Consider the following 27,149-nt stretch of genomic DNA (forward strand, 5'->3'; position numbering starts at 1 on the left):
AGGAGTTTGAGGTTGCTGTGAGCTGGGCTGATACCATGGCACTCACTCTAGCCCAAGCAACAAAGCAACACTCTGTCTCAAAAAAAAAAAATCTCTCACTGTCTCTCCCCTTCTCCTTATCTTTCCCAGATTCTGGTATCCTCTGTTGTACTTTTTACTTCTATGAGATCAACTTTTTTTAGCTTCCACATATGGCTGACAACATGCAATGTTTAGCTTTCTGTTGCTGTCTTATTCCATGTAACATAGTGTCCTCTAGTTCCATCCACGTTGCTATGAATGGCAGGATTTCATTCTTCTTTATGGCTGAATAGTATTCCATGGTTTGTATATAAACCACATTTTCTTTATCTACTCATCCGTTGCTGAATACCTAGGTTGATTCCATATCTTGGCTATTGTGAATAGTCCTGCAGTAAACATAGGGGTGCAGATGCTTCTTCAATATGATTTTCTTCCCTTTGGATAAATTCTCAGTAGTGGGATTGTTAAATAGCATGGCAGTTCTATTTGTACTTTTTCCATACTGTTCCACGTAGTGGCTGTACTAGTTTTCATTCCCACTAACAATGTATAAGAGTTCCCTTTTCTCCACATTCTCACCATAATTTGTTATTTTTTGTCTTTTGGATAGTAGCCATCCTGACTGGAATGAGGTGATTCCTTATTATAATTTTGATTTGCATTTCCCCGATGATTAGTGATATTGGGCATTTTTTTCAAATATTTGTTATCCCTTTGTATTTTCTTTTGACAATATCTATTCAGATCATTTGCCAGTTTTTCAATTGGATTTTTTTTCCTATTGAGATGTTTGAGTTCCTTGTATATACTAGATATTAATCCCCTGTTGGAAAAGTAGCTGACAAATATTTTCTCCTGCTCTGTAGGTTGTCTTTTCACTATGTTGATTGTTTTCTTTGCTGTACAGAAACTACGTAGTTTGATATAATCTCATTTGTTTATTTTTTATTTTGTTGCATGTGCTATTCATACAATCTTGTCCCAGACCACTGTCCTGAAACATTTCCCATATGTTTTCTTCTAGTAGTTGTATCCTTTGGCTCTTACATTAGGTCTTTGATTCATTTTGAGTTGGGTGTGTGGGATGAGGTGGCGGTCTAGTTTCATTCTACATATGAATATCCAGTGAACCCAGTATCATTTATTGAAGAGGGTGTCCTTTCCCCAATGAGTGTTCTTGGCACCTGTGTCAATAATCAGATGCCTGTAAATATGTAGATTTATTTCTCGGTTCTCTATTCTGTTCCATTGGTCTACGTGTATGTTTTTATACCAGCATCATGCTGTTTTGGTTACTACTTTGTGGTATGTTTTGTAACTCTGGTAATGTGATATGTTCAGCTTTATCTTTTTGCTCAGGATTACTTTCACTATTCAGGGTCTTTTGTGCTTCCACACAAATTTTATGATTTTTTTTTTCAGTTTCTGTGAAGAATGTCTCTGGTATTTTGATAGAGATTGCATTGAATCTGTAGATTACTTTGGGCAGTATTGTCATTTTAACAATATTAATTTTTCCAATTCTTGAGCATGGAATTTCCATTTGTATCCTATTCAATTTCCTTCATCAGTGTTTTATAGTTTTCCTTGTAGAGGCCTTTCAATTCCTTGGTTAAATTCACTGCTGGGTATATTTTTTATAGTTAGTGTAGTCCAGATTGCCTTCTTGATTTCTTTTTCAGCTTGTTTGTTTGTGTATAGAAATACCATTGATTTTTGTATATTGGTTTTGTAATCCTGCAAGTTTACTGAATTTGTTTATCAGTTCTCAGAAATTTTTAGTAGAGTCTTTAGGTTTTTCTATATGTAAGATCATGTCATCTGCAAACAGGGACAAATCGACTTCTTTCTTTCCAATTTGAATGCCCTTTATTTTTTTTTTCTCTTATCTAATTGCTCTGACTAGGACTTTTTCCTTCAGAATTTTTAAAAAATTTTTTATTGATACCTAATAATTGTACATATTCATGGAGTACATGTTACATCTTGATATAAGCACACAACATACAATGATCAAATCAGGGTAACTGGGACATGATTCACCTGAAACATTCATCATTGCTTTATGTTGGGAGCATTTGAAAACTTCTAGCTATTCTGAAATACAATAAACTATTGTCAACTATAGTTGCCCCATTGTACCACTGAACATCAGAACTCCTTCCTTCTGTTTAAAGGCATTGCTCCACAGTCTTTGGCTAAGTTAGCTGTTCAGAAGTTTGAAGCCAATATAATTCCCTGTACTTTCTTTGTGACCTGTTCTCTTGTTTCTTGAGATTTATAGAACTATCGTTTTTCACCCCAGTGTTTTAAAACCATGCATTGTGCCCTCCAATTTTCTCTTCTCTCCTTCTCCAAATTCCTAATGTTTGGGGTTGGACTACTTAGAATAACTGGTTTTTTTAATTTTCTTCATTTTTTTGTTCCCCTAAAAATATCTCATTCTTTTTGCTCTAGCCTCTGGATGATTTCTTGACTTCATTTTAGAAGTCTTCTATTGAGTTTTTCATTTATACTCTCTTATTTTTAACTCCCAAGAATTCATTCTTCTTCTTCTTGTTCTACGAATGTTCTTTTTTAAATATAATTCTCATCTTGTTTCATAAACAGAGAATCTTTTATTATCTCTCTGATGATATTAATGACAGTTTTTTAAGTTTTTTTCTCTCCAAGATTGTTTCCTCCACATTGTTCCTCTTAAAAATTTGTTTTGCTCTCTATCTTTCATGTCAGAGACTTTCATCAGATGGTCTGGGACCCTTGACCATCTGCTCATAATTATGAATAGAGGAAAAAGCTTCTTGGAAACTAGTGCTAGGATAGGGCTTATTAACTCTGAACACCACTGTTGTGTGAAGCAGGTGAGCCATTTATTGAGGAATTCCAAATGTCAATATATTCGTTTCTTATTGCTGCTGTGGCAAATAATTACAGACTTAGTGACATAAAACAATGGAAATTTATTATTTTACAGTTCTAAAGAGAAGTCAAAATCAGTTTCACTGGACTAAAACAAAGATGGTGGCAGCCTACATTACTTCTGGAGCTCTAGGTGAGAATCTGTTTCCTTATCTTTTCCAGCTTCTTCAGGTCCTGCATTCCTTGGTTTGTGTCCCCTCCATGTTCAAAACTAGCAGTGTAGCAACTTCTCTCCTCTCTGATTCTTACTTCTGTCCTTACCTCTTCTCTTTCTGAATCTAATGCTCCTGTTTCCCTCTTATGACTCCTGTGATTACATTGGGCTCGCTGGATAGTCCAGGATACTCTCCCCATTTAAGACCTTTAATTTAATCATGCCTGCAAAATCCATTTCAATACATGGAATTTTGGGAGGGTTTTATTTAGCCTGCCACGGTCAGTATCTAAGTTTTTCTTCTTGCACTGGGCTGACTCCCTAGAGAGATTGCCCAGCTGGGAAGGTAAAATTATGGCTGGCTGCCAGCACTTTGAGCCCTGAGTGAGTTAAGAGGTCTTGTGGGGAGGAGTGTTTCAGCATTCACCATTCATTACATACCAGTCACTTAATCCCTCTGATTTTGGTGCAGCATCCACATGTTTACTGAATCAGAGAGACCCTCTATTTTATCCTTTGTAGAGAATAAACTTCAGGCATCTGCTACTTCTCCATGCCACCAGCATAGAGAGCAGAAGGGATGCAGGGACTCACAGAATCCTTCTTGTTTTAATGGTCTTCCTTTACTCCCAGGTCTGGAGGAATCTGATGCTATCAATTTGGGAGTTTTTGAAGATACTGAGGTATAAATCAGGTTAGCCTTCAACTTCCCCCACTGAGCTCAGGATTCTCATGTTTCTTGAGTTGGTTTTGTCAGTTACCTGTTATCAATATGCTTTGTAGCTTTCAAAATTTTATGTCTGTTGTCTACTCTCCTTTTGTCCCCATATTTGTGGTTCTATATTTCTAGAAAACCTCTATTGTACGTTTAGTGTGATTTTAGGCAGGTGTGAAATAGTGTGTAGTGTGTGTTCATCTTAACCCAGAAAAAGCATTTAGTATGAATTAGCTAAGTTCTTTGAATTGATCATGATGTTACCTCTGACCTAGGTAGCCAGGTACCACATCTACTGCTCTTTCTAAAGTAAAAAAATTTCATTGCCAGGTTTGTGTATCCTGCCCTGCCTGCCCAATTACACATACTGAGGCTTGGCTCCTTACCTTAGTTTCCTCCCAGATATCTTAGTTCTTTCAGGACTGGAATCTTGTCCCTAATTCCCAGCTTCATCTCACAAACCAGGAAGCAGAACTGGCAGGAGTCTTTCTGGATACAAGTAGTTGTGGTTTTCATAATGGTAACCTTGAATTGCCCCTATTCTCTATAGTCTTTTGTTAGAACTCCCAGGTTGTGCCAGCACCTTCAGGTGGGCAGCTGGCTTGTCTTTGGCAGAGATGTACAATTAGAATGGTAAACCACAGTGAGTGCCTAAAGCTGAGAACTCTCTTTTTAAAAGCTCTGTATTTCTGCCTATGTGTTGGAAATTTGGATTTTGAGATGATAAGGTCTACTGTTTTTCCTGCTTTGCAAAGTAAAATCTCTTTCCACATCCCCCAAAGACTTGTCCTCATTCTTCTGATTCAGCCTCATTGACAAGTGGTGAGTTTTTGGTAACAAGAGTAGAAATGTATAAAATGGAAATCATTCTCAATTAGAATTAGCTGGCAACACACTCTGAGTATTAGAAAGTGGAAAAACTGTTTCTAGAAAGGATAAAAATAAGAGACTATCACACACATACCTGCATATCTTTTCTCCTTAAATGAATTTTATAGAAAGAATTAGAGGATGCTTGCTTTTTAAATGGCATTTATTTTTTTAAAAAATTCAAGGACATAACACATTTTCAAAGGAAATTTTGAAAATATTGAACAATGTAAAGAAAAGAAATATAACTTATAATCCCATCATCAGGGGATAATTATTAATATTAACAGTTAAATATTTTTCCAGTGCTTTGTCTATGTATCTGAAGATTTGTACATGTCTACATGTAATTATATGGTTACTTAAAAATTTAGGCTCAACCTGCACACATATATTTATATTCAGCTTTTTTACCTAAAATTGCATCATTAGCATATTACTCTTCAAATATAGAATTTTTTGTGGCTGTGTTAAAATTTGATTTTACTGATAGAGATATAATAGTACATTCAGCTGTAGCCCTGTTGTTAGACAATGTTTCCAGTGCTGCACTGGAGTCATTCAGCTGGCATCTATTCATAGTCAACACAATACTTGCTAAGAGTTTAGAGAGTCTGAATGTGTCTGTCTGACAAACTGGTGGGGTTGATCTGCCAAAAGTCCATTTACAAAAGGGCTGAGGATTCTTTGGGACAACCTAAAAAAAGAGGGTGCTGGACATGATGAGCATATGGGCTTTAAGAGTGAGACACTCTGGACTGTGAGGTGGGGGCCACTCTGAGGATAGCATGGTATTTGCAGCTTGGGTTTATCTCCTACAGACCTCATGTCTAAGTTCTTTGTAAAATGGAGTGTTATGAGTGAGAGTTTTAAAAGAAGATTTAATGAATGAAGCCTGAGCATCTCTGTCTTAGGATCCTTCCAACACATCTGGAAAGGGGAGAGTTTGGTTGGGTCATTTGGGTTGCAATGAACAGAGATGCACTGATTGAGTGATGGGGTTTACTGAAATGATCCACACAGTGATAAGGAAGAAAGACTATTCAGGAACCCAAGAACAGAAGCCAGACCTCATGTACGTTTTCACTGTTCATTGTGGACAAAGGCAGTTTTAGGAACCCCCCAGAGCAGAAGATCCTGTGTCTTTCTTTTAAGTTGACACCATTACTATATTGATTTCCTTCTTCATCTTTAATCATTTTTCTGATAGCAATGCTGGGGTTGCTTCAGTCTTGGCTCCTTAGCTCAAATTCTCAAGCCAGAATAACTGCCAATCTTGTTTGGACAGTGTTTCACTCCCAACTAAGTCGGAGGCTACTAGCAAGATAATAGGCTACCTGTGGTCCTGGGGCCTGTCCCAGTTTAGTCAGCTGGTTCCAGGGATTGGGAATCATGTGTTATACAACATGGCTTGTTTTCAACATGCTCCCTGAGCAAAGGGTGTGGACAGGGCAGCTTGCATTAAAGGGGGCGGTTGGCACAGCAGGCACCAGGGAGAGAGGCATTCTCCCCCACTTCCCTTGAGTCTACTGTCTGGCTTTGGCACAGAGCAAGTGTTGACAAAACCTAGTTGGCAGTGTCCTTGGATGAGAGCAATGGGGAAGTGGCAGAAGTGTTGTGGCCCAGTGGACCTGTGATGGAGACAGAGCAACTGCAGAGAGCAGAGGGCCTGGCACAAGTGTTCACCATTGAGTGCCTACTGGGTCCACTGTGTGCTAGGCCCTATGGATGATAGAAAAATATAAGACATGGCTGCTGTCCTAAACGAAATTGTGCTATGTATGGTGGAAAGTTTGTAAAGGTTCTACATTTTAACTTTTTATTTTTATAAATATAGGTACTGATAACTCACCATGACACCTATACACTAGGTATTAACTGGTCAATGGTAATTTTCTCTAGCCCATTGAGTATGTCTCCAGCTGCTCATTTACATTAAGTCCACCACACTCTTCTAGTCCACCACACTCATCACCAGCAGTGAGAAAGTAAGACCAAAAGTTTAGATTATATAAGTTTACATAAAACTCTTTTTGGCTTATCTATATCACTACTTTCCACATTGAACATTGATTGAAATGTGATTTCATAATGTTTACATATACTCAATGTTGGGAAATGTGGTAAGAGCATATGCCTTTAAAGTTTTGAAAAATAGAAAATTTTTAATAGTAAAAATATGAGTTTTAAAAAATAGTTATGGTAAAATATATTCAATAAAGAAAACTTGGAAAATATACAAAAGTAGGAAGAGGGGTCATCTATGACCCAAATCAACCACGGTTGACATTTTGATGTATTTCCTTCTAAATGTAGTTTTTATCCTAAAGTTTGAGTATTTGGTGTTTGTTTTAAATAGTTTTACTCATACTGTAAACATAAATTTGTAGTCTGCTTTTTACATAGCATTATTCATAATCTTTCAAACATCATTAGTAATGACTGTATAATTTTATAACTAATGTGCCACTATTTTATTTTATTTTTTATATCAGAAAGCATTTACAGTATATACCACTTTTATTTAATTCTTCCTCTAAAGCTAGCCTTTTGAGGTATTTCTAATTTTCCAGAATAGTAAACAATGTTCCAATATACATATTTGCAGAAAGTTTTATCTTATATTCTTATTTATTCCTATAGCATAGATTCTTGGAAGTGGATTTGTTTGATTAAGGGTATACACATTTCTGAAATTCCTGATACATATTGCTTAGGAAAAAAATTCTAAATAGGAGGGTGGCATAATTTGAACTTCCAGTGAGGACTGCAAATTTCACAAATGCTACAATAAACTAAATGAGGAAAACACCATCATTTGAAAATTGCCCTTGACTCTATACAGTTGATATAAGACTTAGATAGGTTGCCATATCTTGATAATGGAAAATAGTTTTGTCTTTATTCAAATGATTCCAGGCTATAAAATAAAAGGAAAAACAAAGTGAATAAAGTTATAAATTTGGCTTGATTAATGATCTATAATCTGAGTAGCAATTTAAACTTATGTTTCATATTCAAAACATGTTAGAATATGAAAATGTCTATTTTTCAAAACTGCTATAAAAGATATTATATATTGTATGTTGTTAAACAAAATACAAGTATCTCATTCATGATTTTTTCTTCACTCTGGACTTGGTAAATAGATATAGCAGTTTCAACCACAACTAAATTATCATTAGTGTTTTAGCAGATAAAGCAGAAGTAGTTCAGTAGGATAAAGACATATTTCCCCTCTTCTTCAAAACCACTCACTAATGCTCTCAATATAAAGAAGATTTATTAGTTGAATGTAGCAACATCCACAAAAGATATTATTTCAAGGGATAAGGTTCTCAGCCTTTGATTAGCTTATGATCAGGGAAATTATTGATAAATGGCAAAACTTCTTTGTGCTTTGGGTTATCTCTACACAACACTGAAATGTTGGTCATTCAAAATGATTATGCAGTTTCACCATACAACACAGGATGTATTTTACAATTATTGAGCTAATTCAATCCATACAGACAAGCCAACAGACACATTGGGATATCAGAGGAAAAAGGAGATACTAGAGCTTGAGTAAAGATGAGGGCAGTAGAAATGGGGGTGGGGAATGATGGAATTCTAGAGACATCTCAACAAGACTCACTGGGTCCTGGGAAGTGGGAGTAAAATGGAGGAGATACAGGTGCCATTGAGGCTCTGTTACCTGGATGATGACTGAATAGCTTCCACACAGTATCTTGGATAACAGAATGATGACTCTGATGAGGCAGATGATCACTTGAAGCCCGCTGAGGGTTATGAGAATGGAAAATAAAATGATGTTCCACTCTACTACATGTGCAGGTTCCAGGCACTGATTCCACATGCTGGAATCTGTAAGGAAACTGAGAAAGAGGAGAGAAATAGTCAACAAGACCCATGGCCAAGTCTACATACTTGGTCCAAGGAAGACGTCTACAGGTTTTTGTATGTTTGCGAAATTAATGTATATGATTAAAATATATAATAATATGAAATATGAATTAATATATTTAAACAATTATTCAGATACTTATATTGAACACATTGTATACATAGCACTGAGCTAAACACCTGTTTATTATAAATGTGGTTCCCACTTAACAGGCAATTCCAATTTAATTAGGAGGTAAGACACACACCAAAGAGTTCAATAGCAATGAAACGCAGCACAGGTCAAGAGAGATAGAGAAAGCCCACTTTCTAGGAGCCCAGAAGTTGGCCTGGGCTGTCAAGGACAGGGTTGAGCTTGCATAGGACATAAAATCAGACACATGATAAAATTAACAAAGAGAAATTTTGCTAGAAATCCTCAACCCGGTCTCAAAGCCCTTTAGAACAGTGGCTCTCAAACGTGAGTCTGCATCAGGATTATCTGGAGGGCTTGTTAAAATACAGACGGCTGGGCCACACCCCAGAGTTTTGGATTCAGTTCCCAGGTGCTGCTGCTGCTGTTGTTCTGGTCCTCATTCTGAGAACCTCAGCTTTAGAACATTGCTGTTAAGATTCGGATTATGGAGTGGGAACACAACAGATCGAAATTTTCAATCAATCTAGTTTAGCACAGGAATGTGAGAGTTAAACCACTCTCAGGACAGCCTTAAAACCATGCTGAATCAACCTGACTTCTGCTCACTTCTAGGTCTGCCATGGCCATGAGCACTTCTCCTAAGGCTGAGACTTTCTCTGTTCAGCTAAATTGAAAAGGAGAACTGGCCCTCTCAAAAAAAAAGAAAAGAAAAGGGAAAAAAAGGATAAACAAAAACAGTCAAACACATTTATAGGGCAGAGATGTTTACAAATATCTTGAGTCAACAGCAAGATGTTTTTTCTTGGAAAAGCCATAGACAATCCAAGTACCTGTCAGGTGGCTATGGGTGTTTGTGCCTGGGGTGGAAAGGGGTGAATTCTGCACTTAGGTGACCACCTCCACCACCGCCACCTCTCCTCTTTGTTTTTCTTTCTCTCCCCTCCATTTCATTCCCACTCCCTTCTTTTTAACTTTCTTTTTCCTCCCTTTCTTTATTTCCTACTCTCTAATGCTCTGGGAAACAAAGGCATTCTAAGAATTTCTTGATATTGCTGATGGCCCTGATCTCGAATGGTAAGGAGCACCAAATCCAGGAGTCAGAACTCCTGGATCCGTAGGATCCAAGCAAGGACTTTACCCCTATGGACCCCAGAGTCTTATCTGCATAATGGGATTAAAATACCTAACCCTATTATTGTTATTGTGAATATTTGGTAAGAGTGTGTATAAAAATGGTTTGGAATCTGTAAGCGTAATACAGATGTGGTTTTCTGTTACAATTTCCCTAGACCCATCTCTTACCCCCTCAATATCCCTAACTTAGTCGCAGCCACTAGGGAAGCAAGTCTCTCCAGATTCCTGCTCTAGCCTTTTCCCAGTACAGATCTGCTCTGCACAGATCACCCGACACTTTAAAACAAGATGACTTGCAGGGCTTCTATTTTTCTCCCAGACTATGGTATTGTTTATTCTTCTTGTAAACTGTGGGGAGTCATAAGTGCACTAGCAGGGACAGGAAAGAATAGAGAAGCTTGTCCTGACACCCATGCCCCCTCCCCAACCTCCACCCACAGCTCTATCACAGCTTTTACTGCATTTGTTGTAGTAATAATTCTGTCTGTATCTATGCATCTGTATCACCTACATCTTCACCTGTTTCTATTTCCTTAGCAGACTGTGTACTCTGAAAGCACCGACTGTGTTTTATCCATCTCTGAATGGCCACGTATACCATCTAAAGTCGTGCCTGACATATTGTAAAGATCAACAAGTATTGATTGAATGAAACTGATTCAGGATCCTCACCAGTCACCATGCCAGTGGCTAAACCTTCTGGCCACCTGCTGGCAGGTGGAGAATATCACATGTTCTAAAGAGGTACATGGGGTAATAATGTTAATAATAAAGCCTGGCATGTCGTGAGAATGTATTACATCTCATTTGTTCATTACTTCCATGTAATTCTAAATTCTGTGAGGTAGAAATGATTAATATTCCTGACTTATAGAGGCTTAGAGATATCCAGATATTTGTCTATGATCATATAGCTTATAAGTAGGAGAGGGGGACTTGAATCCTTATCTATAAGCATCAAAGACCTGTGCTACAAGGGCAATGTTTGTTCACCCTAAGGCTTCCGTCTCAGCAGAATGTTCTGCCAGGTCTGTGTGAGTTTCTAGAAGGAAGAGGAATCTGTGCAATTTCTCTTTGATTCTACAGCAACTAGCCCAAGGCATGAACATAGTCAGTGCTCAATATTTGCAGATTAAATGTGCAAATAAATAACTGATATGCACAACTTCAATATTAATACTGTTCCACCCTCCATTTGCCAAGCCTTGGAAAATTCTCTAGGAGACCAGAGACTTGGCTTCCCTGTGTGACCTCCAAACAATGCTTCACCTTGAAACATTTTTATATAGATGAAAACAGGTGAAGACAAACATCAAGGGCAGCTTAAAGGAATAATGGAGAGGCATGTGGGCAGCCTGGGATTCATGTCTTGAGAGGGGAGGCTTCTTTGGTTTTGGGGTATGATGACATAAGAAAGGGGTCTTTTGCACCCTATGGGAATTTCTATGTTAGGGTCCTCTTTCCTGAGCCCTTTCAGTCCCATGGGAGTGTCTCCTCCAATTGCTCAGGAAGGCCTAAGGTTATTGTCTAGGTTTTCCTGACCTAAGGGAGAGCACTGCTTACTAAAAGAGGTCAATAGCATGTGGTACCTTGTGAAACCTTCAGAACGAAGGCAGCTATAGGCACAGAAGCAGCTCTGCTATGCAAGCCTACATGCACACATAGGACCTCAGATAGACACAGTCCTTGAATGATGTAGCCAGTCATGGACACTTGAGAATAAAATGTAACTCTCCCAGAAAACGGTATAGACACTCCCTCATTTTGTTCCATTAGATTTCTGAGCACGGGATAAAGACAAGGAGAGATGCAATGGGCCTCTCCCGCATCTCTTTCTGGGCCCTGCTACCTCCTGAGCTGCCTCTGCAGGTACTGGTAACCCAGTAAGCCCAGCACAAGGCCAGTATGAGGCATTCTGAGATCCAGGATTGGGTTGCTAACATCTGACTAAACTGCCAGCCTTCTGAGCAAGGCAGCCTCTTTAGACCCTTCCTTAGTATAAGCTAGATAAGCTCCTGGCTCCTTCCACTAACTCCTGCACCCCATCATATTCCTGGATTTCAGACAGCACCTCCCCACTCACCCTGCCTGGTTCTATCTGTGTGTTATCCCTGCTGCTGTAGCCCCACGTAGCATTATCCAAGGGCACTGTGATTCTCTCCCAGCCAATCCTGTTCACATCTGTAACAGACCACACGTCCAACCTGGACATAAAACAAGACTGAGTTGTTGGAACCACTCAGGCCACAAGCTCCAGCAGTCGCCAGACCACGATAACCATAAAGCTCTAATATGGAGTAGGGGAGAAACACATCTTTCGTTTGGATATCTCCATGACAGCCTCAAGATATTGGATGCACATGGCACTGACAGACTGGAGGAAAAAAACACCTAAACAAAAATCAGTGCAAGAACAAATTGGTCTGTATATTAGTGAACTAATTGGGAAAATTCTGCACTAATGTAGCCATGTAAAACCTCAATGTGATCATGAAAAATGGGCCCAGGAGTTTCTGATTTTCTGACCTCCTTGGTTTGGGGGTTATTCCTTACCGTCCTGCAGTGCCTTCAAAGGCATACTCCCAGCCATTGAGGGTGTGGCAATATGGGCCTTGGACAAGACCCAAAGCAGATATGACCAGGCAGTATCCAGAAAAAGCAATTCCAAGGGCGGAAAAGATAATTGACAGCAGCGTCTAAATTAAACATAGAAGAAGGTTAGTGCCATAGAATGAGACAAGGGGATATTGCAGATAAATTATCCAATAGGTACATTCCCCTATTTATCCAAGCCTACTGCAGTCTAGGTAATACCAAGTGCCCACATAAAAATGGAAAAACTTAATCCAAACCTGTATGATATTAAAAAATAAGTTTTTAGGTGATTTTTTGTTTGGTATCACATAGAGGAAAGAAGGTAATTTACTAAGTGTCTTCATTTTTTTCTGGAATTTTGATATCAAAATAATGGTCACCTCTTACAGAAATGCAGTGAATGGATGTGATCAATCAATCCATAAGTATTTACTGAATACCTGTTATTTTTCTAGGTAGGGTAGGTTCTTTAAAAATTATAAACTATGACCCACTTTTCTCTTATGAAGATATCTTAATATCTTCATACACAGGAATACAAGGGGAAATAGCAGGTGTTAGCTGGGATATTTACATTCATATTCAAGTGAGGATGGGATTGATGGGGAGGAGGGTGTTTTTATCTGAGTAGAGAGAATGAGTGATATTCACAGGCAGAGCAGTGCAAGCAAAGTTGTGAGACAGTAGGCAGATCGGTCTGATCTAAGAGGGGTTCATTTAGGGGAGTGAGGAGAGAAGCTTCTGAAGACAGATTGCCAAGGTGCTGGTGCTGGGAGACACGGCTGACAGGACACAATCCAGACTCTGAGTAGCTTACAGAGTGGGCACAGCTTGAAGGATCTGGGCCAGAGATGGCCTTGAGTGACACATCAAGACCATCCTTCAGGGCAAGGGGCTTTTATCCCCACAGGCTTTTACTAAAAAGTTCTCAAATCTACAAAAACATTGAAAGTATAGTACAGTGAACCCCTATTTTATACCCTTTACCTAGAATCACCTATTGTGAATATTTTACCATATTCATTTGTATTCTGTGTGTGTGTATATATTCATGCAAATGTACATATATACATATATGCATATATGCACATGTATTTATTTATTTACACATTTTTGTTCCTGAACCATTTGAAAATAGACTGCAGATATTATGATATTTCACCCCTAAATATATCAGCATAAATTTCCTAAGAATAAAAATATTCTATTATTTTGTTACTATTTTTACCTTTTTTGTACAGGTCCAATAAGGCTTTATAAGCAAGGTTATGTTTCTTTAGTTTCCTTTAATTTATACTAGTCTCACTGCCTTTTTGTTTTCCATAATATTACATTTTTTTGAAGAATCCCAGCCAGTTGTCTTGTAGAATATACCTCATTCTGGGATTTTCTGATTATTTTCTCATAATTAGATTCAAACATTTTGGCAATAATATTTGATTAGTGTGGTGTACATTGTGGGCCTCCCATGCAATGTTCATTTCTAAGTTTGGTCTTTTGGTTAAGGGTGTCCTCAGATTTTGCCCCTGTAAAGGTTCATATCCCACTTTGCAATTAGTAAATAACTGGCAAGGTAATAACTTTAAGACATTGTCACATTCCTTTTCCTAACAAGATTTCAACTGATGGGTTAGCACCCACTGATGATCCTCATTTTCACTGATTACCAGTGATCATACTAGGGGTTGTAATGTGCTGCTTTTGTAATTCTGTCATTTCTCTGTATTTGTAAGTTATTTTTCTGCTCAGAAGAACTTCCATTTCCCATTTCTCTCTCCTTTGCCTCTCTCTTTCTGTATTATTGTGGACCCATGGATTTTCTAATTCAAAATGCTTTAATCCATAACTGCTATGATTCTTTTAGATGTCCATATGGTCCAAATTTGGTCACTGGGAACATCCCTTTAAGTCAAGTTCTGTGTCCTTTTACGTACCCCCGTCACTTTGAACATTTTCTTGTTTTCTGGCACAAAAGGTTCCAGGTTTACTTCGAACTTACCCTGCCCTAGACTTGACACAAGCTGTTTTTCCAACAAATCATGTAATTGGCTTTTGAGCAGGGAAGTGGTGTGACCACAATGTGCTTTTGTAAGATTGCCCTGGCACTGGTCACACAAGCTGGAAGTAAGAGACCCTGAAGATAAGGATTCCATGTGGAGACACCTGCAAGTGAGGTGACAAAGACACGCAGCTGGAGGAAAACACATTAAGGAGGAAATGAGTAGCTGGAGATGGACTGAAAAAAAAATCCAGTGTTGGGCCTTGAATGAAAAGCAGACAAAAATAGGGATGCCAAGAAGGGTAGTTTGGTTTGGGGGAAAAATTAATTTAGTTTTAGAAATAGTGATTTTAAGGTGAGAGCAGGGAGCCAAACTATAACGTGCAGTAGCCAGTGGATAACAAGTCCAAAAGCTGAGAAAGAAAAAGTGAGAACAACAAACTTGTGATTTTAGGCATAAGAATCATCTCAAATTACATTTCTTTGTTTAAAATTATTTCACTGATTATAGCATTAATACATCTTCTTTATAGAAAATTGGTAAAAATATTTTAAAAATGCAAAGAAGAAAAGAATAAATCTGCTTTTTTCTTATTTGACATTATTTCATTGGCCTCTTCACATATGATTAAACGCTCTTTGAAATTATATTTCTCATATTGATTTGAATAAAGTTTTGCTCATGAGATGAGACAAACAGACCTACTTTTTTTTTTTACTGTTAGTTATACTTTATAAAAAAATTTGCCTATTCACCAATACCAACTTTGAAAATAGAAAAAAATATTTTAAGAAGATAGGGATCCTTGTTTACCAAGCGTACCCTTAAGAAGTTCACTAGGAAGATCTACAAAATTTCTTCATTTGGAGGAAATTGGCAACAATAGCATATGTATGTATACAACGCAAACACATAAATTACCATCTAATGAGTGGACACCATTGCACAATCAAGGTAAGCCTCCAAATAAAGTGGGAATAAGAATCTCTCTGAGTCATAGTTTCATTGTCTGTAAACTGTATATGATGTAGATAACAATAGCACCTGTGTAGCAGGGCTGCTCAAAAATTAAAGCATAATAAAGACATTAGCTATTATTTCAAGTGCCCTTATTTGGCCATTATTTGCTTTCCAGGGATAGTTGCCCAAGAATTTTGGCAGAAGAACAGACCCATGGAGGAATGGATAGTGTCTTAGTCAGTTCCTACAGCTATAACAAAATACCTTAGACTGGGCAATTTATAAACAAAAGAATTTTATTACTCACAATTCGGGAGGCTGGAAAGTCTAAGATCAAGGCATCAGCAGATTTGGTGTCTGGTAAGGGCCTGTTCTTCACAGATGATGATGCTCTTTCTTGTGTCCTCACATGATGGAAAGGGGTAAGTGCCGCCTTTTAAAAGGGCACTAATCTCATTTATGAGGAAAGAGCCCTCGTGACTTAATTCCCAAAATGTTCTACCTCTTAATACCACCACAATGCAGATTAGGTTTCAGTATGAATTTTGGGAGGAGACATTCAGATCATAACAGATAGCAACGAAGCAGGGAATTAATTTTCATTCCAGAGCTTCAGAAGTTACAAACTGGTGCAGACTCAAATTTGGCCTGCAAGATGTGCTTTACTTGGTTTAAAAGAGGATTAATCGCCAATATTTTATAATTGAGAAGTTTTACATAAAAATCCATATTTCTACTCTCTACTGAAAACTGAGAATCACGGTAAAAATTGGCTGCACTTGAGTAGCAGCTCCCTCTCCTCCTTAAGTGAAAATTGTACTCTAGTGCCTACCAGGTGCACTTCTTTCATTTCCATCACAGTTTGGCTCCTGGGGGCGTATGAATTAGCACCTCTATTTTACAGCCTACCTTGAAAAAGCCAAACAAGAAATCCTTTCTCCCTTCCTCCTGCTCTTCCTAATGAGGTGTCAGTCGTCTCATTTAAGGCTGATTGTAAGACCCTGCTCAGACTATTTCTAGAATCTATTTGTGCCAGGATGCTAATAGTGAGTTAAGACAAACAGAACATGTTGATTTTTGTTATATACCTAATAGCACTTATATTTGTTTTCTAGAAATTCCCTGAGTATCATAGTTTAAATGTATACCTGAATTCATCGCTTCACCTAGGCAATTTAGAAAGCTCTTCCTTAAGTATAATATAAGTAGCTGTTGGGGGATGTCTGAGTTAATTGGTTAAGAACACACACACACAGACACACACACACACACACACACACGCATATACACATACATGTGGAGCATATTTCTAATTTTCAATTCTCCACCAGGGACACACAGTGCTAAATTCAGCAACTGTAATTTTTCAAGGGCATCAGAGAAAGTTGGCCATATCATCTTGGCTACACATTAAAATCTCCTGGGGAGATTTAAAATCATATCCATGCCCAGGTTGCATCTCAGACCAACTAAGTCAGGGATTCTGGGGTTGGCATTCAGGAATTAGTATTTTTCCAAGCTCCCAGGTGATTTCAATGTGCATCACTTGGAACCAGACGTGGGAACCACTGCTGCAAAGAATACCTGCAGACTTTGTGGTAAAGCTGCTCCTAGTTAATAATCACTTGTTCTCTTTGAGCCACAGCTGCCTCATCTATGAAGCAGGAGCAACGATTCACAGGGTAATGTGAAAGAAATACAAATTTCTATGTAAATAAGTAATGAGGAGGAAGGGAGGAGGAGAAGGATAATGGTAGAAATGCAACAGCACAGGCTTAGAAAATGCAATTGTATTAATCTCCCTTGTTCTGTTTTAATTATTTTTAAAGTTCCAATTAAAAAAAGGTACATCATGAACACCCAACAGCATGGATTAGTCTAAAAATTATTGTGCTGGGTGAAAGAAGCTGGATAAAGACAATTACTGTATGATTCCATTTATATAAGATACAAACTAACCTATCATAACAAAAAGCAGGTCAAAGGTTAATCTTTTGGGGGCGATGGAAATGTTCTGTATCCTGATTGTGATAGTGGTTTCATGGGTGAATTCAACTGTGAAAACTCATGGAATTGTACACTTTTAACATTTTCTGTTTTCTGTATGTAAATTAGTCATCAGTAAAGGAGATAAGGGAAAAAATAGACAAATAGAAACCCAGTTCGGAAAAAGTAGTATTATTTCCTAATTGTATGTATAATCCTGACTCTCTGGAAGTGCATCAGCAGAACAAAGGTGGAGGAAAGACCACAAGCAAAATGGCAGATGATCTCTAAAGTAAACTCTTGGTCTCTGAACGAGCAGGACATCAAGAGGGTACAAGAGTGTCAATATTTTTGTGTTTCTGAGTGAGAGGAAAGAAAGCTGGAGCCCACTCAAACAACCTCAAAAAATTATTGCTCTTACCATGTATTTTTTGCTGCAGTTTTCACTCTGGCAACATTTGTAGTTGTTATCATTCTCCAGTACAAGAAGAACTGCTGCTACTATAAGCATCTACAGGAGGGAAGAGATAAAATGTTAGAAGTGGAACACTGGTTTATATTCGGACAGTGTCTCCATAGACTCTGGAGTCACACAGATCTGGGTTCGAATCCCAGCCCTGCCACTTTCTAGCTGTGTGAACTTGAGGTTCTTTGTATATAAAATGGTGTTGAAAGCTCACCTTGTTGGGTTGTCATGATGTAAAATATGTAAAATTTTGAGTATAGTGCTTGATTCATAGTAAGCGATTGGTAAGTATTAGCTCTCATTATCATGGCTAGCAATCATTAAAAGCTAATAATTAAGAAGTAAATGGTATGGAGATGGGAATACCACCCTGGGCAGCAAAACCTGCATTTCTCACTGACTCGATTGTGGAGAACAAAGGAAACTCATTCACCAGAGTTTGAAGTTTGCCAGCCTCTCTCCATTCATTGCCCTCTGGAATGGAAGTGAGAGGCATGGTTAACCTGAAACTGTATCTCTAATGTAAGTTCAATTTCCCCATGTATTCAAACCATCTCAGGTTCAAATTTTTTCAGTGTATTTTGTCTGTTATCAAGCCAATAAACTGGGAGAATTCAGTGCATTCTACTTCCCTTGTCATCTTTAGCAAAGGGCTACAGCTCTGGAAACAGTATGTATTTCTTTACTATTATAATTTCTGGTGAGGGCAGGTGTGGAAATTCTCCTCCTGTTCTTTACTCTTCACTGTTCAGTACTGAATACTGAACCTGAGTTCACTGCTCTTTTACTGTTGTGGCCAACATTTCCAGTTTCCAGATTTCTTCAGCTTTCATTCATTTTTCTGTCCATTTATTTATCTATATTCCTCTCCTTTCTCCTAAAAGGATTTGATGCAGTTATGATAATATATTTCAGTAATTCCTAGAAATTGAAACTGTAAAATACAAAACAGTTTTTTTCCCAGTTTTAACTTTTACTATTACATAAAATATAAGCAAAGGAGTCCTATATTCCCCTTCTTTCAACACCATTAGTTGTTACAAATCTTAATAGATTGTACTTTAATCTTCTTTATGCCTTAACACTCTTCCATTTATTACAATTACATATTGAGGGAAACAATGATAACATAAGGCTAAAGTACAATAACCAGCTTCATTACAATATTGGTAGAAAAAGTTAGACCTAGACCCTAGAGTCCTGTCGTTCAGGCAGGAAAGAGAACTGCCAATTTTTTGTTTTAAAATACAACTTCAATACAAAGAACTCAAGAATAATCAGGGCAAATTATACCTAATGGCACCACCCTCCTGTGTTTTTACATATTTATTTCCAGTGTTTTCCCACATGCATGTTTTACATAACTGCAATAATAATTCGTCCACAATTTTGTCATGTCTTTGTTCATTCAACATGAAATAATATGCATTTTCCATGTTGTTACATCTTCATCATTACAATTTTCATGACTGTATAAAATGAATGTACCAAAATTTATTTGGCCACTTCTCTGCTAGGATGCTTCTCCTAGTTATTTATTATTATAAAGAATGCTGCCACAAATATCTATGCACACAGCTCTTTCCTCATTTTGGATTATTTCCTCAGAATAAATGATTAGATTTAGAATTACTGAGTCAAAGGACATAAGCATTTTCATAGTCCTTGATATGTCACATACCTCTTCTCCAAAGGATTTGCATTTATTTATTGTGCCACCAACATTAATTGTATACATCTTACTTAGCATTGGATGTTAATATTTTAAAGTTCACTAATTTAATATGCAAAATCAATAACTAAATGAAAACTGCTTTCTAACATAGCTATTCAAATATTATAATGATTAAACACCCACAAAGATGTAGAAATAGATCATAATGAATTTTCTTCCACATTATTGGTGGTCTAGTAAGCTTACAGTGCACAATGTGTTGTTTTTAGAAAAATATGATCAGGAAAAGTGTCTTTTCCTCTACGTTGCCAACATGATTTACTATCAGTTTGTTTATTTTTAAAGAGCACAAAGTTGTCAGGAAAGTACTGATGGATTCTTACCATTAATAATTCGATTTAGTTTTCAAAACCCCCTCCATTATTAGGGGCATAATGTAGGACTATTTTGTCCTTTATAATGATGATATGAAATGTTCTTTAGCAAGTATTTATAATCACAACAGTCACTGGCTACCTACTACAGGTCAGTCTCTGTCCGGAGCACTTTATGTGATTTTACCCTGAAAAGTAAATGTTATTATTCACATTTTTCAAATGAGGACACTGAGGCTCAAAGATATTGAGTAACTTTCCAAAGGTTTCATGGCACAAATGACAGAGCTTAGATTTGAATGCAGGTTTATCTGAATCTCTAAGTCTCTGCTTTTTCCATGCCATCCTAATGCCCCTCCAAGCTACAGAAATCATGAGTACAGACTGAAAATCTGCTCTGGAAAAGAGTAATACCGCTAGAGATCAAATAGCTTAAATTGTTACACAGGGTTCGTGAGGACATAATATTTTTACAGGCCAGTGTCCCACAAACTTTCGTTAGGACTAATTTCCTGCATTGCTGAAGCTGCATTGCTGAAGCTGCATTGCTGAGCAGCTTATCAAAAACAAAGCTATGCCCCAAATCTTAACAGACTACCAGCCCCTCCACCCCCACCCACCTTCCAAATCCCAAGCCCAAGATCAGTGGAATGATTTTTCCGTTATTCATTATGTTTACTAGGTAACAAAGCAAGTCTTGATAACAACTCCCCTTTCTGTGATCCCAAGTCTCCAAAATCACACTTACCATGACACCTGAGAAACAAATCCCTTCAAAATACCACACGTAGTTGGTGAGTTTATTGCTGGTAGCATAGGAAGTTTGCCCGTTTGGGAAATACAGTAATATATTCACAATTATACTCCAGAGTGCAAGTGGAATCAGCAGACAACTTAGGCAGCCTCCACACTTCCGAGACCCCATTTTGCCCTGCTTAGAACCTGCAGGAGATTCCAAAGGTATAGAATTACATAAAGCCTATTTTTCTTCCTACCTGTCTTTTTTTTTTCTTTTTGAGATTACCTACCACTTTCTGGGTCAGAGCCCTTCACTTCATATTCATGAGGAGCCAGGGACTTGGAATATCACTGCAGCCGACAATCTCGTGTGAAATAGTGGTTTACTGTTTAGAGAACAATAGACAATGATCAACGGCTGAAGAGCTGAGCTGGTCTTCATCCTGTGCCAAAGGAATGCGGTGTTTTTCACTGCTTTTTAGAATAAGTCATTTTCCTCTGGATTAAAGCACTGAAGTCTTAACCCTGAACCTGTTTTAAGAAGGAAGTTGGGGTGGGGGCTGGAATTAGCGAATTTCATACAACAGGGCTAAAGAAAAAACTACTATATTAAAACATGATATGTCTGTTAAAATGTCCTGGCTTTCTACCTTCTTTATTTATCTGTGATTCACTGTGTTCTTTATTGTGTGCTCACTATTAACTAAATGTTATTCAAACTGCAAGGGATACCAAAAAAAAAAAAGCTAAGAAAGGGACTGTTGGGTGAGAAAAACAAGGCATAGCAACCGATGAATTTATTGTTACAAGATCAGGACAACTTTCCTTCCAAGAGTTCACGTCTATTATTTTCACCACACTGAAAAATAATAACAGGCATAAATGCATATCTTTCTTACTGTTAAGAAAAAGGAGGTAAAGGAAAGCAGATAAGTTAAGCCTTTACGAGCAATAAGTTTGAAACAAGGACTGAGGCATTCTCCCTTCCAAATTATTGCCTTCAATTTAAAGAGCCACAGGTCTCCTCTGACGACTTGAGAAAAGGATCATGAGGAGGAGTCTGGGCACCAGTACGTTAGAGACATGTAGACAGCAGTGGCAGAGAATTCAAGTATTGCTCCACCTATTCTCCACCGCTGTCTGCTGGGATCCCTGGGATTCTGCCTCACTTAACTTCCTTAAATCTCAACTCCCTCAGCTGTGAAATGGAGGTTTAAAAAACAGCACCTTCCCCAGAATGATAATGTGAGGATTAAACAAGATTATGCATCCAAAACACAGCGTCAGGAGCATATAGACAACAATACAGGTGAGCCATCATTAATAACAAAAAGGGCACTTATAGGAACATAATTGTCAAAATAGTTGAGAGATTAGAATTCAAGTCCACTTATTTACTCTTCTTTGTACCCAGAGAGGTCTATATCATGAAGTGTTAAAATTTTTCCCCCAGAAGTATTTACATTTAATGTTGTTGTCCTCCTGAAATTATTAATACTGTATAGCATATGTCCTTTTAACTCAAGAGAGTAAAATTACTTATTTTTATGTAAATAATTTAAAAATTATAATTTTACTCTTTTGGAAAATTGAGATACTTGGAGCCACTTTGGGATTCAAACAAACAGAAAACCCTGGAAACTAGCAGTCCAGGTTCCAAAGAGGTTTCTTGGCTCCCCCTTGTGGCTATGATTTTTTTCCTCTAGTGTTTTTGCTCTAAGTGTATCAACAAAGTCTGAGCATTAGATTTTATTTCTGATGATATACAAACAGCTTAAAATAGTATTTGCTAGAGTTCTTTGGATGATTGGGAAGAAAATAACATTTTTGGTTGAATGTTCACTGAGTGTCTCCTATGTGCCAGGCACTATTCTAAGAGCAGGGAAGAGATCAGTGAACAAGACAGTCCAAATCCCTGCCCTTGTGAAACTTATATTCTACTATAAAGGATTCTAACAAGAATATATATATATATACTATATATTGTATAGCATATCAAGTGGTGATAAGTGTGACTAAAATAAATCAGGGAAGGGTGACTAGGGGTCAGAGAATGTGGGTGGGCACTGCGCTAGAAGCTTTCACTTGCATTAAAACAAAAAGCCAAAACACTCATTCTTACAATAACACTAAAGTTGAAGGCATTATTAACCACATCTCACATGTGTTAAAAAAGTGGATCTCAGAAAAAATTTTAAAACTTTCCCAGGAACTAAGTTAAGCCCAAGACTTCCATATTCTCTGTACTATTCCACTGTGTTCACTTGTGCCTGATACATTTCTATGCATTAACCTGACTCTTCTTATTGCAAATAGGTTTCGCATTTGGAGATTTGGATTCTTTGCTGATGACTGCCTACAGTGCTATTTTGAAAGCACACTAGTTTCAGTGGGAGAGAGATATAGGCCAGATAGTTTATCTAGATAGGTTAGGTACGTCTGCTATGGGGATAGGGTCAGGGAAGGGCAACATGCATGGCTAGTATTTCCCCAGCCTCGGTCAACCATCTCTGATGGTTTCATGTCCCTCGGGGAGGAAGCGAATGACCAATCGTCATTTGGAGACTGTTCAGTAAGAGTGCCAGAAGTGAATAAAGAGGACGTGCCTGGCTGGAACACTTGATAAACTTGTGAACAGGAGAGCTGAGCAATTTCCTCATCTTCAGTTACCCCATTAGTGAAAATATCTAATGATCTCCAGATAATCCCAAAATTTACTTAATTTCATTCCTAAGAAAACTTTTTTAACCTGCCTCTGAAAAAAAATGTGTGCTCATAAATAACGTCCTTGAAGCTATTTGCCTCCAGTAAATTCCCAATTTTCTTGCCAAGGAATTCTTACTAAATCAGGATTTTCTTGCCGGTTCTCCAGTAACTCCGAAGAGTCACTGGAATGCTGTGCTTATTGGCTGTTTCTGGCCTTGGCTTCCCGTTCTCAACAGCAGAGCTGAGGAAATCCGCAGGATGCCTGCTACCCAGGGGACGTGGTGACTCAGGAGGAAACACTCCACCTAAAATAGTCTTGGTATGCAGTCTCCAAGTCACTGTGAAGTCAGAATTAATATATGAGCCTGGAATTAGTCACAGAGGTGATGGGAAGTGGGGAAGAAGGAAGTATCTGAAAAAAAGTTTATCAAAAAGAAAAGTTTGCCAGAAAGATAAAATTTTAACAGCAGAAAAGGCTAATATTCAGAAAGAAATTTTGTCCTGAGAGTTTAAAGCAGAGTAATTGTGATATCCTCCACTGACCATGGGCATAAAGTACTGGTCTGAGTCCAATTTAGGGACCCACTGGGAGTGAATATTTACTTAAAAACACAGTAGAAAAGCAGCAGTAGGACAGCTGTGTAAACAGAAGTGAACCCTTTGGATGCAGTCTTCCTGATTTTTGTGTTTATAATTCTTTCTTTAGAATTATCTGGCCCAAAATGTCTATCGTGCCAATAGACTCTAGTTTTATCTCTAACTAATGGTAAACGTCTAGGTTTTCACTCACTGAGAGAGGGAAAGGAGTGTTCCCTTCCTATTCAAAACTCCCCAGACAGTGTTCTGTATTTGGAATGTCCTCTCAGACCATTGTCATACTCACCCTTTACTCCTTTCCACCTGAGTGTTCTTTTATTTATTCAAACTCTTCACAGTGAGGGACCAAAGAAATATATTTAGTCATTTATTTATGAAATGTGTATTGAGCAGCTACATGACTGCTGGGGCAATAAGTAACCATTCCTTGCCCTCAAGATGCTTTATTTCCAGTTGGGGAAATAAAAAATTAAACAGCAGATTCGCAAAATGTTGGCTCACCAATAGATTTAAACACAGGGTACTTGAAAGGCACAGGAACCTTGAATAGAGCTAGGATTCAAGGGAAATTTCTCAGAAGCCTGAGGGACAGAACTGAGTCTTCAAGGTTAAGAAGCCGGAAGCTGAGCAAACTGAGACTCAATCCAAGTTAAATGTCCACTGGCAGATACATGCAATGGATGAAGCTTGATTGGACTTTGGTTTGGAAAAAACATGGTGACACATATTTGGGGGACAATTGCAGAAATATTAACATAGACAATATTTAGACAATATTACAAAGTTGTTAATTTCAACATAATAATGGTATTAAGGAGATTGATCTAATTTTTAAAGAATGCATACATTTTACTCTGAAATGGTTTAGCAAAAGAAGAAGGAGGAGGATGAGGATGAGGAGGAGGTGAAAGAGGAGGAAAAGGAGAAGGATGGTAGATAGATAAATGAAGCAAATGTGACAAAACATTAACAGATGTTTAATTTGAATCTGGATGGTCATTGTACTAGGTTTTCAACTTTCCTGAATTTTTGGAAATTTTCATAAAAAATAGTTGAATAAAAAGTACACTGGTGGGCACTCAGTTGCATGAATGGCAACACTATCAAAAATGTAAAGGATAATTTCATCTTGGGGATGCAAAGTAGAAAATAAATGCTCTGTCCAAGCAGCTGCATTAGCTTGCACAGAGGCACTGCGATAGGCAAGAGTGTGTCCCACTCTGCCACTTGGAGCCAGTAGAGCGTGCCTGTGTCCAGCTGCTTGTGTGGGATGCACAGGATGTGGTTGGGAGGGTGGATGAGGATGGAGCTCAGAGCTTGAAGGGTCTTGTCAATGTCATGCTGAGGAATTTAGACTTTATCCTGAGGAAGTCAGAGTCATTGAAGAATGGAGGGCATTTTAGAAGCTCATTCTGGTTTCAGTTTGAAGGATGGATTAGAGTTTGGAAGGTGTGGAACTAAGAGATCAGTCCAGAGATGACTGCAGTGATTTCATCAGAAATACAGGACAAATGATGAGGATTTGGAGCAACAGAAATTCTCATTCATTGCTGGTGGGAATGCAAAATGGCACAGCCACTTTGGAAGACAGTTTGGCAGTTTCTTAAGAAGTTAAACATACACGTACCATACAATCCAGCAATTCCATTCATAGGTACTTGTTTATGAAAAATGAAAATATGTCCACACAAAGACCTATACAGGAATGTTTAGAGCAGCTCTATTCATAATCACCAAAAACTGGAAGCATTGACTGGTAAACAAATAAATAAATTATACATTCAGAAATGGAATACTAATCAATGAAAGGGAATGAACTACCAATACTACAACATGGATGAATCTCAAGAGCTTTATGCTAGGCAAAAGAAGCCAGACTGTATACTATGTGATGTCATTCAGATGACATTTAAAAAAAGACAAAACTGTCAGGACAGAAATCAGATCAGTAGTCACCACGGGCTTGGGTGGGAGAAGCAGCTGACTACAAAGGGGCACACAGAACTTTCTGGGGTGATGGAAATACATTATACAGTATCTTTATTATGGTGGTGGTTACACAACTGTCTACATTTATGAAAACTGTACATGTATAAAGTATAAATTTTACCCTAAAGAAAAATCCTATAGGAAAAGTGAAAGATATTTTGATGATCGAGAAAACAGACATACTAATAAAAGAAATACAGATGTCAGAAGATAGCACCTGATACAGCCAGGTGACTGCTACAGAAATGAAATGCTAAACCAAGTTACATCTAGGAGTAATTGAAAATGTACTAACATGTTTTCATCTATTTTTATGTTATTACTTTAGAGGCTACTATTACCTGAGTTTTGGTGTTCCCTAAATTCATATGTTGAAACCTAACCCCCAATGCAATAGTGTAAAGTGGTAGAGCCTTTAGGAGGTAATTAAGTCACAAGGGCTGTGCCTCCTGAATGGAATTAGTGCCCTTATAAAAGAGGTCGAAGGGGCTGGGCATGGTGGCTCACACCTGTAATCCCAGTACTTTGGAAAACTGAGGCAGGAGAATCACTTAAGCCCAGGAGTTCAAGACCAGCCCTGGCAACAGAGCAAGATTTCCATCTCTTAAAAAAATAAATAAGCAACAGATGTTAGGAGATGCCTTGTGCTTCCACCATGTGAGGACACATAGAAGTTGTCATTCATGAAGCAGAGAACAAGAGAACAAGTCCTTGCCAGACACTGAATCTGTTGGTGTCTTCATCATGGACTTCCCAGACTCTAGAACAGTAAATTCATGTTGTTTATAAATTATCCAATCTAAGGTATTTTGTTATAGCAGCCTGAATGGAGACAGAGGCCAATTTGGCACAAGTATGAGAAAAATTTTAACTTTAAAAAGTGTATAAATAATTCTCAAGAAAATATTTATATTCTGGGAACACATAGAAGAAGTTTCTCTGTGTGTATATATGCGTGGGTGTGCTTGTCTCCAAGCACCTAATGATAATCTTCTTTGGGATATATTTTGTATTGATTTTATGTGTTCTTTAAACAGTTGAAATGTATGAAAAATACTTTCTTAATTCTAATTAATAAAAAATACTAGGTATTCATCTTTTAAAAATGAAGACTGCCTATAATATAGTGGTGGCAGTGAATGTGGAGGTGATTTCGAGGGAATTTAAGAGGGTAGAATCTTTTCTAGGAAGAGTTTTTCAAATAA

The 27,149-nt window shown here is 37.8% G+C and overlaps 1 protein-coding gene across 2 annotated transcripts; it reads right to left on the reverse strand.

Annotated features, from left to right (window-relative positions):
• Nucleotides 1-4,827: 4,827 nt before the first annotated feature.
• TM4SF18 (transmembrane 4 L six family member 18) lies at nt 4,828-21,162 on the reverse strand. Of its 2 annotated transcripts, XM_045539445.1 has the most exons (6): nt 20,943-21,162; nt 20,663-20,856; nt 17,821-17,910; nt 12,412-12,554; nt 8,380-8,560; nt 4,828-7,602 (listed from the first exon to the last, which is right to left on the reverse strand). In XM_045539445.1, exons 2-6 carry the CDS (start codon nt 20,837-20,839, stop codon nt 7,588-7,590), a joined length of 606 nt encoding a protein of 201 aa, XP_045395401.1. In that variant the 5' UTR covers nt 20,840-20,856; nt 20,943-21,162; the 3' UTR covers nt 4,828-7,587. The 2 variants fall into 2 exon arrangements, with proteins under 2 accessions (XP_045395401.1, XP_045395400.1); XM_045539444.1 differs by lacking the exon at nt 4,828-7,602 and having other exon boundaries at nt 7,837-8,560.
• Between the last annotated feature and the right edge of the window lie 5,987 nt (nt 21,163-27,149).

The sequence above is a fragment of the Lemur catta genome, chromosome 1 (genome assembly GCF_020740605.2).
Source record: "Lemur catta isolate mLemCat1 chromosome 1, mLemCat1.pri, whole genome shotgun sequence".
Taxonomy (NCBI): Eukaryota; Metazoa; Chordata; class Mammalia; order Primates; family Lemuridae; genus Lemur; species Lemur catta.

Bases quoted from the DNA above. Each gene is read 5' to 3' on its own strand.
- TM4SF18 (XM_045539444.1), bottom strand. From the start codon at position 20,839: ATGGGGTCTCGGAAGTGTGGAGGCTGCCTAAGTTGTCTGCTGATTCCA. The intron at 17,911-20,662 runs GTAAGTGTGATT...TCCCTCCTGTAG, and splicing joins TTTGTTTCTCAGGTGTCATG to ATGCTTATAGTAGCAGCAGT. The intron at 12,555-17,820 runs GTAAGAGCAATA...TGTTTAATTTAG, and splicing joins ACTGCAGCAAAAAATACATG to ACGCTGCTGTCAATTATCTT.